An 18,448-nucleotide genomic window follows, 5' to 3' on the forward strand; every position below is an offset into this window, starting at 1 on the left:
CTCAGCCTGGTCTGTCAGTAAAGGTAAGAAGAATTAATGTGTTTCAAAATTGAAATTGGGGATGATTTTTCCATAAATGTGTTTTTTTTTCTGTCATGTTTGTTTCATCACTCTTTAATAAATGGCAGCTGGCAGTTAGGTCAGCCAATTTCACAGTTAGAGCCTAACAAAGCAGCCAGCATGGATCAGCCTCAAGTTTGAGTTCAAATCTGTGGGGCTTCAAAGGTGCACACTCATGTGTAAACCTTCATTTCCCTTTTATTTATTTGGTGTACAATGTGACGGAAAAAAGGGATATAGCTGGCCACACTCAGCTAACACCACTGCTTGATGAAAAGAAAAAGAGCACAGATGCAGATGAAGAGTGGTCAACTGGGCCACAAAGATAAGTTTATTTTGCTTATTTTTTTATTAAACACAATAATTGATCCACATTATGATTCGATGTACACTTGCCAGCTAAGCAGTATAATCTGCTACTCTTCAAGGCATTGACTAGTTGGTGACATTCTGTCTTCTGATACACACATTATATACAAGCTAAAGAGTGATGCGTGAGAAACGTCTTCCTAATACGTCATGAATGAGACAGAGCACTACTGTCACATATGAGCCGAAGCATATGACATGAAAACAATAAAGTCAAAAGGGTGCATTTCAATATACTACGGGGGCTTCTTCTCTTTATTGGCATTTTCCTGACTTAAACCAAAACTGGATACTGAAATTTTGCTGTTCCGCAAACATTAAAGATAAACGTGTGAATATTGAGATGCACCCAAACTAGCTCAGTTTTTTTAGGCAATGCACATGACATGCACCTGCAGCTTCTTCGAGTCTCCATTATGCATCAGCTAAAAACTGTTCAAAGATAGCTGAAAGGACGTACAACAAATGAGAACAAAGATTCACAAATATGGAGGACAAAAATCTCAATTCTAGATCCATAATTTCTTATAAGTGATATCACCCCACCCCCGTCCAATTTAAGAACATCCTGTTACATTAAATACTCGAGTAATGATTTTCACCCTCCCATTCAAATGTCTCCCTCAACATTTCCTAAACCAGTGTTGTTCTGAGTGTAAGAGCTTCTTCACGTCCATCTGCCTGCAGGACCTGTGTGTGTGCGTGTCTATGTGGGTGTGTGTTTGGGACCATTGAGATGCTTCTGTTGAGAGGCTGGATTACACGACTGCCCTTTACCAGATATATCCACCATCATCCACCTCTCCCACCTCTCCCTCTTCCTCTTCAGCCTCTTCTGCAGTCTCCTCAGCTTCTTTCTCCTCCTCATCCTCCCATCCAACCCCGCTGCCAAAATCTCCTGAATATGACATTTCAGAATCTGAAAGAAAAAAACAGGAAATAAAACATGGAGGCAAGGAAAGGCAGGGAAATTGAATTATCCACTGTGGCCATCTTGCTCTAAACTCTGTTCGATTGAATCCTTTCTATTCCAATGAGAAATGCTGAGATCTATTTAAAACATTGACTGCAATGGCAAAAAAAAGGAGGGCATGTGTTTGACTTTGTCTGGATTTTAATAGCTATTTCTAAACCTTGCCAGGGGAACCATTCTTATCAGGCACAGGTTCACTCCAACCAGCCCCCATTTATCTTGAAAGACTTTTCTCACAGCGACAAGCAGCGCTTTAGAATGCAAATGACTCTGGACACATGAATGTGGCACTGGTCCCTGAAGTGAGCTATATTGCAGTGGGCCTCAGTCATTTAACATAAAGGAGGCCTTGTGCAGAATGCATGTGGAGCAGCAGTGAAGAAAGGGATAAGCATTGGATGTTTTGAGTTGGTTTTTCAAACAGCAATCACCCTTTAAGTTCAAATTCTCACAGACAGCTGCTGGGACTTACCACAATCCGGCTTGCCACGAATCCTAGATCCAGCTACTTCTCCTCCATTTTGGTCAACACACCAGCACTCGCCCCTGTCACACTGCTGCTTCCTGTAGTAGCCGTCTTCATTGCAACTGGGAATGAATCGACCTGGAAATTACACATACACGTAAAATTCAGGCGGGGGTAAAGGGACCTTATTTTGGATACCACATCGTTTCTCCAAAATCCATTACAGAAACAACAGATATCTGACAGATTTTCATGTTTGTGTCATCGCACATAACACTGAGTGTATATGTAAAGAATGAGCAGAAATATGTGAATGGAAAATGATACAGAGGTGTAGCACACACATTGTGTGAAAAAGATAAAATAAGCCTTCATTCTCCACAAAATGAAGTCAATTTTCTGTGACTTAAACTTGCAGTTTATATATTAACCAGCAGGGTGTTGACTGTGACTGCGTATAAGTTGGATAAGTATAATTTCTTTTATGGTCTCAATTGTCAGTTTCAAGTCTTATTCAAGAGAGAAGGATGTTCATTTTGTGAATTATTGTCCCAGTGAGAGTAAAATGCATTACGGTGGGGCATATTTATGAATGAAAGGGCTGCTTCCCAATGGGAGTACGTTGTTTCCGCTGTTCTCGACAGATCCACTCATGCTCCGGAATTTTGGTTTCAGTAGGTCAAGACAGAAAAGGTAATGTATGCTGAGGCTAAGTTTAAAAAATCAATGGGTGATTTGATGGTGGCTATTTCCATCTATTTAATAGATTCTTTGGAATAAAGTCAGCACACTGCAGCACATTGGGTTAGTGTGAAGGTGGCTTGCAAATTGTAAAGAAAGGAAACAAAGTTTTAAATTTGTATTTCTTATTATTGTATTTATTGAACCATAATGTTCACATGTAAGCCACTGAAATAACGCAAAACATAGTTGTGCTTATCTGTTAGGCCAAATTGAACTTTTTCCATCATGTTCTTTTGAGATGGATGGATTTGTCATGACGTTAGATATTCCAGAAGCTTCTATTTTTATAATGTACGGTAGTAATATTAAAGCAGTTTAAAAGGCCAAAAGCTAACGATCATCCAGTCTTTCAGGGAAAGATCTAAGTGTCTCGCTGGCAGGCTTCTCCGCCTCCCACCGCTCTGTGTCCTTGGAGAGTCCTGACTCAGAGCCCAGTCAGCCAGGCAAAATCTGCAGTGCACACACACTCATGTCCAAATCTGCACACACGCTAACATATTCACCCTCTGACACATACATGGACGGACAGACCTGTGCCTCCTTTCTTTGCCGTCTGTCAGTATCAAGTCAGAATCCATAAGGCTGATCAGGGATTAATCCCCACCTTCTGCTAGATAAAATACTCAAACAAGAGGAACATATCCTACTGGGTTCCAATGATCTTATTAAAAGTCAAATACCTACCAAACCTTCTCTTCCCACCGTCTAGTACTTGGATCCTCTCTAGTTCGGCCAGGCAGGGAGGCTCTTGAAAGAAAGAAACATTTTAACATGAGAACGTAAAGCCGCAGGTAGTCCCAGGACAGAGAAAAAGACTAAATTAAAATCTCCTGTAAATGTTATCATTGATTCCCGCAAGAATAAAAAACTGAACTGACACAAAACGAAACCCTCACATCATCCCGAGACCACTTACTCTCTCTCCAGAAGCAGAGGCACCATTCGGCAGTGGAGACTTTGCCGTCCCTGTAGGAGTCACAGGAGTTGAAAAAGGGCCGAATGCAGACCTCATACTTGTCCAGGTTGATGGCAGCCAGCTCAGCCTGATCCAAGTACAGGTCGTTATTGGTGTCGAGCTTGGAGAACATCCAGCCTATGGAGTCCTTACAGCTGGCCACCAGACTCCTGTCCAGCACTGCCAACACAGAGATACATTCATTTATACCCGGATACAGCTGCACAAATGGAAATCAAATCCATGCCAGCCCGTTGAAAAATATCTACAAATTTTACTTTGTTTTTTAATTATAAAATTTTGAAAATCTAATCTTATCATTATCAACACAGACCTAAAATTTCAACTTCATACGTTGACCCTGTCTTTAGTTGTACAAAAGACACTTGAGTCTTGTTTGAAAGGTTTCTTTAAAATATTTCGCCACATTTTCAAGGCTTTCACATTCTGTTGGTCTTGTGCTTCAATTTGTTATTACTTAATGCAGGAGCAGTAAACTATTTGCTATGTGAAGATAAACTAGTGTAATAATGTCACTCTGATCATCAGATAATCCCTACTGATAAATGACATGTTGTGGTAGTTGGTCAGGGTCCAAATATAGTGCTTGAGAGTCCATGCTGTACAGTCCAGTGTCAGTGAAGTTTTACTACAATGAATAAACCATTTTCATCAGGAAATAAACCTCTCAAAAACAGAAAAGTCAACGTTGATCTGCTTTTCCTGAGATATAATCCCTACAAGTTGGTTGAGGAGGTTCCAGATTAAGGTTAGCTTTTGGTTTAGGATCTTTTTGCTTTAGACTGTACTGAGATTATACTGCTCCGGTGTGGCTTTTAAGTAGCAGACTGCAAACCAAGCATACGGAGGTGAGTGACAGTGGCTGCTAACAGCACAGAAATATAAAAAGATTAAAAAATCTGGATCCATTGAGTGGTACAGTGGAAACATGCTGATGCTACACCTTATACAGGCGCATCATGTTGGTGTGACATGGAGGAATATGACCTGTGTTGTTTCCACATAAATGGCTCTTTTTAATGTAATGAAAAGACTATGATTCTCATTTTCTTGTGATTCACAAAACACTGCTGAAAACATGCTCACAAATACTGCTTATCTACCAATAAATCCCCCTAAATGTCACAAACTGGACATAAAAGGAATCCTTCACAGATGGCAGAATCATGAACCTAATTTGTGAGGATTTCATTTCCAGATTGCCTTCTTTTCTGATTAAAGATTGTGACTACAAACTCCCTTGAATTAAAAAATGTGACTACAAACCACTCCACTGTTATCTTTGCAGTGGCACTTTCTTAGCAGCAATCCCTCAGTTAATTGAGATATGCAATTAGATTCAATTACTTTTTTAATATCTTTAAAGTTTACTACAGGAAACTTAGGTAGTAACACGCCCTTTGAGTGCAGTTTGGGATACATTTAATAGAAGCTGCAACCTGATGTGCTGCTGGCTGCAGTGGCTCTGGCCCCTGGCTTGCTGTTGTTGTTCTGCTTGGCATTGCTCTGCAGTAGCTGGAACCAATCCCTCAGACGCTCGCCGAGATCAGACAGATCCTGCCCAGTACAGGTTTCTGTGGAGGCCAAAGGGAAAGATGATATGATAATTCTCTTCACCAGTTTTTGCGATTACAATTGTTGTGCAGGAGAGCATGTGTGAAGCTAGAAACTGCTATAGCAGCTATCTAGTTTCATATTTCTTTTGACATACAGTAGTTGTTGGTCTTACCATGTTTACTGTCCTTGAGTGTAGGAGCTGAAGTAGGACAAGGACACAGACCTGAACACTTCAGGGTGAGATCCTTCCCTGTAAGACATGCCTGCTGCTCCAGCTTGCACTGGAACACACACAAACACATTCACACACAAGGGAACATCGACAAGGGGACACAAAGGTGAAGTAAGATGAGTTATTGCTGTGCCTCGGATCAAATATTCATGAGGTGAGTGACTGTAAGCCTTGATTCAAATCTATAACTTGCTCCTAAATGTACCTTTCAACCTCAGTTAGCACACAAGGTCAGGAATAGAGATCCAAAAGACAAAGCATTAATCAATAAACACATAGGACTTTGTCACCACAAGCCACCAATTGGTCCCTCTGAGGCCAAATATCATGGCTCTTTGTCTCAGGTTTTCCCTTAAGAGTCTCCTTACGCTGCTTAGCTTTGAGTGTACAAGGTGTATGTTAGCTTCACCCCAAAAAGAGGACAACACAAAAGTAAATATACAACTGAAGCTGTTAGCAAACGTATTTCTGTTCTGCTTTTCAATTTTCAACACAACATATGGTTACACGACATATATTATGTAACCATTATACCATACGTGAAGCTGAATGCCCCCCCCCTTCAACTACTGTACATCCAGTGATAACTTCTGTTCAATTCACAGTTTAATATTGAGAAAATAAAAAAAGTGTTTTGGCCATCTGGAAGGGGCAGAAACAAGCTGTGAATATAACACTGATACATTATTAGCTCATAGAATTGATAGCAAACACATCTAGAAGAGTGTAGAAGAACATCATATGATTCAGTATAACAGGAGCACAAACCACAGCCAGCAGGACCATAACCCATCAGATAATCTCTACAAAAATGGGACGTTTGAACTTTTTGAGATTTTCATTTGCAAAGCAAAGTTGTGAATATTCTAATAACGCAAATGTACATGAATTCATGGAGAAAAAAAATGAACTGATGTTTAGTGCAATAAGCTTTGTCTTGCTGTTTTGCTGTCATACACAGACAGTTTATTTGAAGTCATTCAATTTGGACTGCAAGTTTAGGAAAATGATCATATACAAGTGGATCATCAGGACCCAGGCAACATGTCAAATTTCAAAACAATCATTTACAGAACACATTTTTTTAAGTGTCCATAGTTTTGTTATGCTATCTGCAGTCTTGTGATTTATATGATATTTGCCAAATCTGTGGGCTTCCTTGTTTTCTGAAATGTGTTTTTAATTGTGTTGTTGTGTTTGTTGAAATGTTGGAGCGTTGGAGAGTTATTGTGTTTTGTATCTCCAGAGCCACAGTGCAGACTCAATCAAAATACAATAATACTACATTCTATCCCAACAATAATGGTATCTACTTGTGTCAGTGTACCTTCGAGGCATAGTTGTGTCCATCTGAACCACACACAGGTCCGGTGGAGGAGATGGGACAGGGCTGACAGTTTCCATTGGGAGACCGGAGAGCAGGCTGCTTCAGTCTGCAGGACAGTGGACACATAAACACTTCAGCCTCACCATGTCCAGTTGAGACAGCCACTGGTGTGTTAATTCAGAGTAGATAGTGTAGCTCTAGTCTGAGCATGAGAGCATGACGCAAACAGCCTCCTCCATGTTGTCTGAATGTATTAGCTTATCATTAAACAGCAGGAAGTTGTACCGCAGTGATGCACAAACAAGCTTCATTATTCCGAATCTGGCCAGGAGCAAAATACATTCAACTTTCACACAGAGTAAAGTAGTTGTGTTGACCTCATGTCAGTGTGCGTTAGGAGGATTTATGACTATTTGTGGGTTTGGGGAATTAGTCAGCTCTTGCTCACAGGCCACACACACTCACCTGTGTTCAAGCTTCTTGCGATTGACGCACACAGCTCTCTGGTAGCCCTGGGCGATACACACTTTGTGTCGGCTGCATTTAACCTTTTGACAAGGGTCCTTGGTGGTGTCTACATCTGGGAAACAATGGCAAATTAGATATAGACTGCTTCACTTTTTGTCCTTCTCTCCATGTTCCTCTGCTAATCACTGCACATTTCACTCCTGTTGTAAAACTCTCCTCTTGACTTGCTCAGCATAAGCTGAGAGTCATTTGAAAACGTTAGAGCAGCGCAGAGCTGTTGGTCTTCTGGAAAAGAGTAAGCATGTTGTGATGATCTGAGGGAATAACAAAATCTTAATATTGAACATAGAAACGACCTTCTAACAGAGTGAAGCAGATGATTTTGTTCTTTAATCTTTTCTACAACAATCCCTGTGGTGATTAGTGCACTGTCCGGTCATGTGCACGTGTCTTTTCAGAGTCGAGCGACTGTGACTTACAGCTGTGTATTGCCTGAAGTGAGCACAAGGAGCAGAGCTGAGACAAATGCACACATAAAACAGTAGAAATAGGAACTGTTTCTTTTGTGTTCTGCAGATGTGGATCATCCATAGCCACAAACTGTACAACACTGTCTAAATGTTGTGCTTGTTGTAACATGAACAGTGTCACAGACTAATTGAGTACAGGTTCTGCAGTAACTAAGTGGCTCTGCATAATAAACTCTCTTTTTATTGATATGCTGAATATCTGTTTCCTTCCTTTGCTTTTACTCTATTGATTAGATAAGCATGAATACAGTAAAGCAACTACAGCAGCAAAACTGAAAACTCTGCTATAATCAACTGGACACCCCTGATAAACATTACTGTGATTCTCCAGAGGAAGGCAGTATCTGGACTTTTCCTGAAAGTAAAAACTACAGGATTCATTCTGAGCATGACTCCTTTTCCCACAACGATTCTCTTTGGCCATATATCGTGGAGAATGTCTGTTTTTGTGTGATGCTACAGCTGTTTATCAAAAAAAGAAAGAAGAAAGAGTGGCACATCTGGGACACTTGCCACAGAATTCAGTGTAAAACAGACATGAAAAACAAAACAATTCTTTGTCCATTCAGCATCTGACTGGACATTCAAGATGCATCAGTAAGCTGTGATAGTGATAGTTTCCTACCCGCACATGTCTCTCTCCAGCTGAGCTAATTCCTGTTGAAGCATTCTATTATTAGTATTCTCACTAGCAATAACATCATGCTCTGATGATCCACTCTGGTATAACTTATCTGATAGACCTATTCAAAACACCAAGCAGTAACCTTTATTAGAAACTAAAGTGGACTACAGGGACCGCAAACCTCTTATCAGTCCACACCTGAAAGCCTTCTTGACAATCGTTTAATCACTAATGTGTCCATGCCATTAGAGAACCTCTTTACTTTCCCTTATTGCCTACTTTCTCCTTCTGATTTTGTTAAACCCTCTTCACCTCAAACTTTCATCTATGAAGGAGATGTATAGGTTTTTGATCAGAACTTTTTTAGGACATGGCATGGGGGAAACAAATCAGAGAGTGGAATTTATAGATTCATAGCTGGTGCGACCAATTACCCAGCAGCTCATTATCATTGTGTTTTTAATTTCTTTCAGTGTGTTGAATTTTCATGTTGTCGTCAATGCGGCATTTGAACAGTTCTCTGGATTGTTTTCCCCAGCAATATGTCATCCACAGCAGTTGATGAAAGCCTACTGCGGGTGATACATGGCCTGTCTGATATGCTGTATGTTCAGAGTGGGGCATACAGAAAGCAGATTTTCAGATTTGTATGTGGTTCAGTCAGGCTTTGACACTGAAGAACGGGGCTAAGCTCTGACATGCAGCGATTTGAACATGTGGAGGTGGAGCAGTTTCACAATGCTGTGTGTGTGTATTGCAAGGGTAACCAGAAAAAGAAAAAAAAGAAAGTCTAAAGTGACGTTCAGACCAAACGCATTTGCACACACATACATATGTTACTGTTTAAGAGTTAAGCGTTAAAAAAAAACAGCTGATGATAAAGCTTAAAGCGAATCGGCCAATCACAACAGAGGCGATCCTCGCTCTAACTGATCCCATCTAGCACCAACTGATATGAAGCGTGCAACTTTTAGCCATTCCCTCACTGTTTGCAAAAAGGAGTTTTGAAATAGATTAGCTCAAGTTGAGAAAATCAAAGAACAAACACATGCACACCTCTACAGAGATTGTTGAATTTATTAGGGAAATGTACTTCGTAGTGTTAACATAACTGTATTCCATATACCAAACAGTTGATTTGTCTCAGAGGGAAGGACCATTCACCTCACAGGAAGACTTTTTTATTAACTTATCCAAATACAATACAACACTTTGGTAAGACAAATGCTCCGAACAATGCAGGCTAAAACCTGGTTGGCTTGCTTACTCTGCCCCATCCATCACATTGTCTTTAAGCAGCTAATATCGGACTATGTGTCAGCGCCTCACACACACTCATATGTCACAAATGTCTGGTCCAAGCAGGCTTACTGGAGCCTGACCTGGATGTCACCCTCTATTCTCTTTAATTTCCACGGCCCTGTATTAATCTACATTATCCATCAGTACAATATGCAGAAATACAGCTTGACAGCAGGTTTCATCTGTATGACAGAGCTGCTCGCATTCATCTCTTGCTCTTACTCTATCCTGTTTTATGGTGCTATTAGCATTAATCAGGCAAGCTTATCATCTCCTCTCTTGTCCTTTCCAGAGGCTGAATACATTAATGCTGCCGATTTCACAGGATTATTTAGGCAAACAGATATCTGATTTGAGAAGCAAATCCAAAACAATACATACCACTGTCAGGATGGAGGTGGTTGTGTAACTGACAGACTGACTGCTTTGCTGCTGGGCAGAAACGGTAAAGCTTGGAGGCATGAATGCCCAGAAGCAGACTTCTCATCCATTTAGACTGTCAACAGTGGAGCCTTATTCTCTGGTCTTCCCTTATCCCAGATGGCACTGACTGTGTATAGTGTATAGTATTGCACACATCTCCCAGCCTTCGGTACTCATGCTATTTTTCAGCTCTGTACTCTTTTGACTGCCTGTCTTTCTCTTCCTTACAGGTCTCACTCTCTTCTTCTTTACAAAACTGCATAGAAAGAATCAGAATTACCTACCGCTAAATGTTAGAAATGAAGACAATTTCTGAACAAGGCCATTAAGGTAGTAATAGACAGAAGTTAAGGTGGCACATACGCAAAACTTCGTAGTCTGAAATCAATTTAACCAGGAGCTATGCCAAAGAAATGAAAAGAAGCAACACAGATATTGAGAGGATAATCCTGCCTTCTAACAGCAAAATATTTGTGGATAAATCTTATCTGCAGCAAGCAGCTACAATGCTGGCACAGCGTTGTGTTGTGAGTACAGAAGCATAAGGTGGCTGCCTGAGCCTCATGTTAACTTAACAAGCTTCCACGGATTAAAGCAGTGCCTGCAATGATGACGTTTCCATAGCAACAGGCTCTCCGTGGTCTGGGAATCATTTCTGGGTTGCCTGTGATTTGCAGCTCAATCTGCTGCTTCTGAGAATTCTCTCCCTCACTGTATGTGAAAACCCTGCTGTCCAATAACATTTACAAGCCAGCATTTCTTCTATATTTTCACATTCCTTCATCTTCTCCAGTTATTAGATATTGTCACTGTGAGCTCTCAGTCTTAACTTGCCTGACGTGCACTGTTAGCCCCCACCCCCCCATTTCACCCTTGCATCCACCCACTCTCCATTCAGTTCCCAAAGCACCCACTGCCTACTTCCATTTTTACTTTTTGACAATCTCCCCTTTGGTATTTAACTAATGCCTGTGGCAGGAAACCTCTTCTAATTAGGCCCGCCAGTGCTTCAGTCTAATCCAATCCAGATTTGCATGAGGTTTATCCCTGCAGATCGAGGATAACGGAAACAGAGCTCAGGCTACATCCTCATCATCAGCCTTCTTATCTACTATTTACACACTCAAGCTCTAATGTCATCAGTGCGGTGTGGTCTTCTAGGTACCAATGAAGCATGGCTTGTCTCTGTTTATACACTAAAGTAAAAGTGAGTGAATAAACTTGTCTCCCAAAAGGAGCCAAATTACTAAAATTTCAAGTTAAAGTGAGGATTGACTTTGATGCAAAGGAGATCTGGACTAACACGATACAACTTTGTACATAAGTCGAACAGTAGGGGCAATGCCGGTCAAATTTATGTAGAGTGTTGGGTGAGAAAGGCAGGTGCAATCCATTGAGGATTGTAGTATCTGTTTCTGGAAGCTGACAATTTTAACAGGGCAGATACACATTATATATAAAAAGCTGGCCAATTCCCCTGACAGAAGATGTGTATGATTTCCTGACTATTCCTACGTTAAAACATATTCATTTTGTTGGAGATGTCTTACACTTGAATTTTTAAGTTTTGTCACTGGATTTTTCCAATAAAAATACTCATTGAGCTGGATCATCTTGAGCTGGTCAGCAGATATCCAGGTTATCTATCAATAACCTCCAGAGGTGTTCAACTCTAAGCCTTGCAGAGTGTGGACTCAGCATGCTCTCTTATCTCCTACTATCTGCCATTGATCTGAAAGCAGTGACTTGCCAAAGAGTGTCTATTAACCATTCACCTGGCCTCTCAGGCTGATATTGGCCTTTGAGAATCCAATGTTCACTTGGAAAAAAAAGTGTAAAAAGAGGCTGTCTTTTAAGATACTTTCTATTGCTATTTGCAAGCATTTGAGTGGCGGTGTGTGTATGTGAAAGTGTGACTACACTTATTTGCTCTTACAAAACCAAATTACAAGTGTCCGCCTGAAGTGTTTACTGTCTTAAGAGCAGGGCGATTCAATCAGTAACTAGATTGATGAATCGACTGCAGAAATCAACTGCAAATTACCTTGACCTCTCCCTCACTCGACACAGAGCTGACTTAAGTGGAGTCAGCCGCTGCAGTGCCTGAATGCAAATTTACAATCTCGGTCTGTTGTCGGTGTTCACTGTCTAACGCTGTGTGTTAGCAGTGCAGACAGTTCCAAACTCTGTCTTCTTCTGCATGGCAGTGCAACGGTGAGAGCTGCCAGGCTGAGAAATGATGCCTGCAGGCTCACAGCTCCAGAGTAAAGACATCACACTGATTTAGTGATGTCTCAGAGGGACAAATCTCCTCTTTTCACTCCTTCGCTTCATTAGGCTACTCATAAAGGAGAGCGGATCAATGACAGGAGATGGAACCCTCATGTCGAAAGGAGAGGAAAGGAAATAGATGCATTAAAGCCTTTAAAACTTTATAAAATGAAAATAGAAGCACTCCTTTTCAAACATACCATCTAAAAACTTCGCTAGATGAATTCTGATTGATGCCAACGATTGCCTGTGAGACCAGGCTGTGACTAACTTAATAATTCAATCTCCAATGCCAGACAAACACATCAGTAACGTCTGACTCAGCAAAGCCAGGATTAGGCTTAATGACAAAAGTGTTTATCACCCAGATTTTGCAATTTCTGACATGGCAACAAGTCAAATAAAAATAATTACAACACAACAGAAAACATACATTTTAGACTTTTGCACCTTTGTTGGCCTGAGATTCTGAATAATTAAATCAAGACAACACGTGCCTTTTAAATCACACTCCACACTTAAACATCGTGTGTCATGTAAACACATTTAAAGCTTCTCACAAGGCATTTCACACCAACTTATTCTTTTCACAGAGAGACAGCCATGATCACTTAATCCCAAGACTACATTGTGAAACCCTTGTGTCAAAGAAGTAATAAAATTCAGTCAGTAACAATTCCACAATTGTAAGACCAAACTTACTCGAGCTCTGTGGATCAGAGACACATTAGAGAATTCTGAATTACAGCAAGTCTCTTTACCTTGAGATGAGATGTGAAAAACTCATGAAAAAGGCACATTTGTACATTGACCAAACCAACACTGTAAATCCCACGGTAAAGATGAGCTTCAATAAACCAATAATGTTATCTGACTAGTTAAAACAGTTGCAGTTGCAGTTCAACATAAATGAAGAACTACAAATACTACCTTAATTTCAGGCAGAATAACGTGAATAAGCTTCATTATGAATACGTCGTATTTGGAGACCTTGAAAAATGCAGCTGGTGGCATTGGAGTTTGCAACTGAGTCTGTGCACTGTTTAGATACTTGAATGCTTTATTCGTGTTTGACTCTGCGGTCACAAACAACTTTGGGGTCATTTGTTACAAATATCAGCTTCATCTATTAAATGTGCTCTATCTGACTCCAGCAGAGGACTGCTATGTTAACACTGTCCACATGAGTTTAAAAATGTATGGCATAGATAAATTGCTGTTTTTGTTTTATGGCATTGTATTTTCCCGGAGAATAGGCTGAGAGTGGGTTCCCTGTCTGTGTGCTTCGTATTTCCCTCGCAAAAGTTATTCTACTGAAAGCCCCAACCGATGTTTGGGCATGTGAGTGTTTGTCGGATCAAACAAAGTTGTAATTTTTTTCTTTCCCACAAAGAGAAGGATAAGATCAGAGTGCATATAATCTGTTTCTGTTCTTCTTTTTTTTTCAAGACAGAGAAATCTGAGCTGTGTCGATTATTTGAATGGTGATAAATTTCACTCAGTACGGTTTCGTGCATTTTTGGACTATTTAACCATGCTTGAAACAGTTTACACGCAGGTGAGTGGAATCGAGTTGTTGACTGAAATGTTGAACACATTCTTCTGCTTCTAACTTTCTCTGTGGAGGATCAATATACATGTAAGTATAGCCTAATTCACTGTATGCACGATTTTAAGTTACTTGGTTATAAAACCTGGAAAACTCCAAATTTGTGTTGTTGCATTAGGTTTGTGACATGATGAATTATAGATTCATGTTACACAATCCTCTCAAAAATTGACAAAACACTGGATGAGAAGAAAATCTCAAATGCTGCTGCACAAAGGATCACTGAATGATAGGATGAGTATAAAAGAAGTTGATCCTTACGAAGCCCTTGACAGTCAAGTCAACAGACCCTGTCGAGAAATAGAGCTAACACTAAACACAAGCATGGAACTGCTCACCTTGTTTCTCAACAGTTTTGTGTGTTTTTGTTTGGTTAATTTTGCAGCCCAAATGCCCTCAGCTGCCTCTTTATGGATGGCTAAGAACAAGACATAGCTTCAATTATATCTGCACCTGTCACACTCTCCTGTCAACTCGATTCTGACTCCCTCACCAATCGACAGTTTTTCTAATGTCCAAGCTGCCTTAAACTTGGCAGGAATAATGTTAATACCAGCCGTGTAACACTAAATCAAGGCATATTGGCTTCCAGCCTCTCTTCTCATGCCTTTAACTCTCTCTGGCCTTTCATTGGAAATCACAATTAGTCCATCACTACACCCCTTGGAAATTGCGCTAATGTACTCTGCCACTCAGCTGAGTTAATTCAAACTGCAAATCAAGAGACAATGGTTGAGGACACGGCTCTGTCATGACTTCATCTGCTAGTGGATTAATTAGGTCTGCAGTTGCTGCACGAGTCGAGGAAGAGACCTCAGACATTCAGGGTCATCGCATGACTCCAGCTCAAGTCCTTTATAGAGGAGATTTACCAAGTTACCTATCTACACCGAGCACAGACGGTGTCATTAACAAATTTCTTGCTCACAACTGAATAATTTGTGATCTCAAATTAGAAAATCCAGCTCTGGGTTCACTACAACTTGACCTTGTCTTGTATGCGTTTGCAAATTCTAATGCATGCATCTGTCTTTTGAATTATATGCATAATGCAGTACCTTTGGCTTATCAATATTGTATCATCATGAAGATTCCTCAAATATATTTTACAGGAAAATGACAATAAGACACTAGAATATTAACAATGCCCATGTGCTCTCTTAGTGGACTTCACGCTGATGTTGTGCTGTGAGGAGGCCGTAAAATAGTGTTGCTTTATGGGTTTGGCTGTGGCCGGTCTTACTGTTGAAATGGTATTATACTTCTTATATCTAGGAGTCTAAAGTCTGCTTGGATTTGAGTTGTGTAGATTTCCTCACGATATGCAAGCATGCAAACTCTTATTTTTTGTGATTACAGCTCTTTTTTTTTTAACCAAATGTGCTGCCACTGCACTTTATGAGGAAACTGAAATGGACTCTGAATTCTAAGAAGTGCTGCATCAAAAAAGTCAGTCACTTTGAAGAATTTGTCTTTTAAAAGAATGTCATACAATATAGAATAACAATTCAAGTAATTAAAGAAATCATTAACGTTAATAGTATGAGATTTAAAAAAGTTAAATCAAATCGTGAATGAGAACAAAACCATTTTTGGCGTTTGTTCAAACAAGCTGTTGAGTTATATCTTTAAAGTTTAACTTTGCCTAAAGATAATTAATGTACTTGTAATTAATGTGCTTGTGCTTCTTTAACAAAAAAATAAGCCAAAACCCTTAATTAAGAAAGTAAGTAGGAGCCTGGTGCTGCTAATCAACTGCAATTGATTACCTCATCTTCAGCAGGTGTGGGCACCGCTTTAAAAGCAGAAGTTTAGGCAGTTTGCTGGTCTGAAGCATTCTGGTGTGTGTTAACGCAAAGCCCAAGGGGAAAAAAATAAAAGTAAAATAAGAATAATGAAATAAATTAATGAATGAATACCATCAACAATGATCTCAGAGAAGCAATTGTTGCCGCCATCAATCTTAGAGGGGTTGTTGCATTTCTAAACAATTTAGAGTCCATCGTTCTACAATGAGAAAGATTATGTACAAGTGGAAAATAATCAAGACAGCTGTCAATCTTCCTAGGAGTGAATGTCTTGGCCTGTTCTCCCCAAGGTCAGACAGTGCAATGCTCAAAGAAGCCGCAAAAAAACTCAAGAGCTACCTTGGACTCTAAAGACCTCAGCTGGCATGCCACATGTTAAAATTCATGACAGTTCAATTAAGTAAGGACTGAAAAATGATGACTTGTTTGGAAGGACTGCAGGAAAAAGCCTCTAACTTAAAAAATAACATGGTAGCACAGGTTAGGTTTGCAAAGTTATTCATCTGACTTCTGGAACAATGTCCTTTGGACAGGAGAGACCAAAGTGGAGATGATTTGGTCCTAATGCACAGCACCTCATTTGATAAAAAACTAAACGCAACATCTTCTACAACTAACCAGCATTTTCTGCATCCCAAAGTATTCAAGTGTCAAGTGTGGAGTCTGACAGCTCAAGCTTGGCTGGAATTTGGTCATGGAATACAAATGATCCAAAACACAACAGCAAATCTACAACAGAATGACTGAGTGAGAAAAGAATCAAGGTGTTGTTATGGTCCAGTCAAACTCCAGACCTTAGCCTGATAACCTGATTAAGCTGAAGCTACGCTGTAAAGGGGAGTGGGACAAAATTTCTCCATGATGATGTGAGAGAAAATGAAAATGAAGTTTTTCACACTGTCTTTGCATTTTGGTTTAGTTGTCGTTTAATTTGTCATGTGCTGTTCATCTGAGTTTGCATTGATTTAATTTAACACCTGGTAAGGACCTGATTTATATATATATATATATATATATATATATATATATATATATATATATATATATAAACATTCTTTTTCACATAAGCATTTATAATATACTAGCAAAAAGATAAACATCGCTTTCACAGACCTAAATAACACCAAGGGGGAGCAATACGTAAGACGGTGTGAGACTTACTTTCATTAGAGCCCTGATTTTCGTCCCAGGTACGCACATAATCATCCTGCAGACATGAAGAAAATCTTTTATTAGCAGCTGCAGAGGATAAGGAGAACCCAGTGTTGGTGGCGGTATTACAGACAACATAACATAGGAGTATAATCACAGAGGAGAAGTGATATCGGTTATATTTTCACTGCATGCTGACAAGAATATGAACGCTGGCTTGATAAGTGAGTTACAGCAGGGACAGACAAGTACAGAGGGACTTGTACATTTTTTAATGGAAATGAGCTCAACAAATTTGCAGCGTCTGTGTATATGTGAGACGTATGACGTCAGTGAGGTGCCTTTTAAGTGCTCTGCTTTTTTCCCCATTTTAATTAGAGCATTAATCGTTCTAATTAAAATCATTCGGTTGCAGGAGATGGATGGAGAAGCAAAGATAAAAATGCACAAAAAGACAAGGAAATGAGTCATGAATGAAAAAGCTATCGTACAAAGGCAGCTGAAGGAGAGTTATAGAGAAAGTGAAGAGAACTGACCTCTACCTCCTGATGAAATGACAGCCCAAAGAGAGAAAAAGAGTCAATATTAGTGAAAAGAAAAAGTGAAATTTTAGATGCAGATATAAGGTATATATATTCAGTGATATTATAGTGCCACTAGAAAGGCCGAGTTTTCCTTTGTAGTACTGAATATCGAAAATAAAATATGTTCAAGTTCAAGCTTTCTGCTTAATTCAAAGCTTTAAGAGAGGAAAGGAGAGGACTTTTCTCCAGCCAAACAAATACATTGCATTTACTCTGTCAGAACATGTCCTGTTTTAATTACGCCCTATTGCTGATAGTAAGAAGCTCATTAAGAATTTTTAATATTAGAATTTTCTTTAATCTGGGGGAAAAAACAATTATACACTGACAGCTTAGACCTGAAAAGCACACAATTCACACTGAATGCATTAAAGCAGAAACATTTATAATATGATATGATAAGGTTTCAGATGTGGGTGTATCCCACAAAAGATGATGCAGATGTAAAGCTTTTGAAGCATATTGCTGCGCCTTATATAATAAACATGGGTTATTTCAAGATATTTACAATTTGCCTCCACTCCTCCTTAGCAATGACTTACTCATCACTGTAAACATTTACTGTACTGGAAGTGAGTGCCAAATGGCTCCCAAGAAGGTGATAAAATTAAATAAGCAGCCCTCGTGAAAGCTGGGACCTTCGTCTTTGACTCTCATGGCTTTTTTTTACAAAGATAAATATTTTTATCTTGGGTAAGGACTCCACTGTTGGTCTGCTTGTCTTTTGCTCACTGCAGCACCTCAGTGACCAAAGAATGCACCTTCTTGCCAGTTGAGCATAATGAATGATTGTCAGTTATGTAGCTCAATCTTGTTGGGCCTGATGGAGTCACGCATTAGCTGAGTGAGACCTCAAAGAGTTTACGATCTGGCCGTTAATCTGATGCCTCCCATGTCTCCTGTATTGATGTTGAGGCTCCTGCATTATTTAGCAGCTTTTCTGTATTTGTGCTCCTGCCTGTGCCGATAAGG

The 18,448-nt window shown here is 39.8% G+C and overlaps 1 protein-coding gene across 1 annotated transcript in view; it reads right to left on the reverse strand.

Annotated features, from left to right (window-relative positions):
• Positions 1–352: 352 nt before the first annotated feature.
• spock2 (SPARC (osteonectin), cwcv and kazal like domains proteoglycan 2) overlaps positions 353–18,448 on the reverse strand; it is a 28,209-nt gene continuing 10,113 nt past the window's right edge. Inside the window, exons 2-10 of the mRNA XM_072390902.1 lie at positions 16,902–16,947; positions 7,170–7,284; positions 6,705–6,810; positions 5,318–5,426; positions 5,028–5,162; positions 3,529–3,747; positions 3,297–3,359; positions 1,875–2,006; positions 353–1,348 (exon numbers count right to left, since the gene is read on the reverse strand). Coding sequence (XP_072247003.1) covers positions 1,203–1,348; positions 1,875–2,006; positions 3,297–3,359; positions 3,529–3,747; positions 5,028–5,162; positions 5,318–5,426; positions 6,705–6,810; positions 7,170–7,284; positions 16,902–16,947 — 1,071 coding nt within the window. The 3' untranslated portion in view covers positions 353–1,202. The remainder of the gene's footprint in view (positions 1,349–1,874; positions 2,007–3,296; positions 3,360–3,528; positions 3,748–5,027; positions 5,163–5,317; positions 5,427–6,704; positions 6,811–7,169; positions 7,285–16,901; positions 16,948–18,448) is intronic.

The sequence above is a fragment of the Leuresthes tenuis genome, unplaced genomic scaffold (assembly GCF_036924035.1).
Source record: "Leuresthes tenuis unplaced genomic scaffold, fLeuTen1.0.hap1 SCAF_8, whole genome shotgun sequence".
Classification (NCBI taxonomy): Eukaryota; Metazoa; Chordata; class Actinopteri; order Atheriniformes; family Atherinopsidae; genus Leuresthes; species Leuresthes tenuis.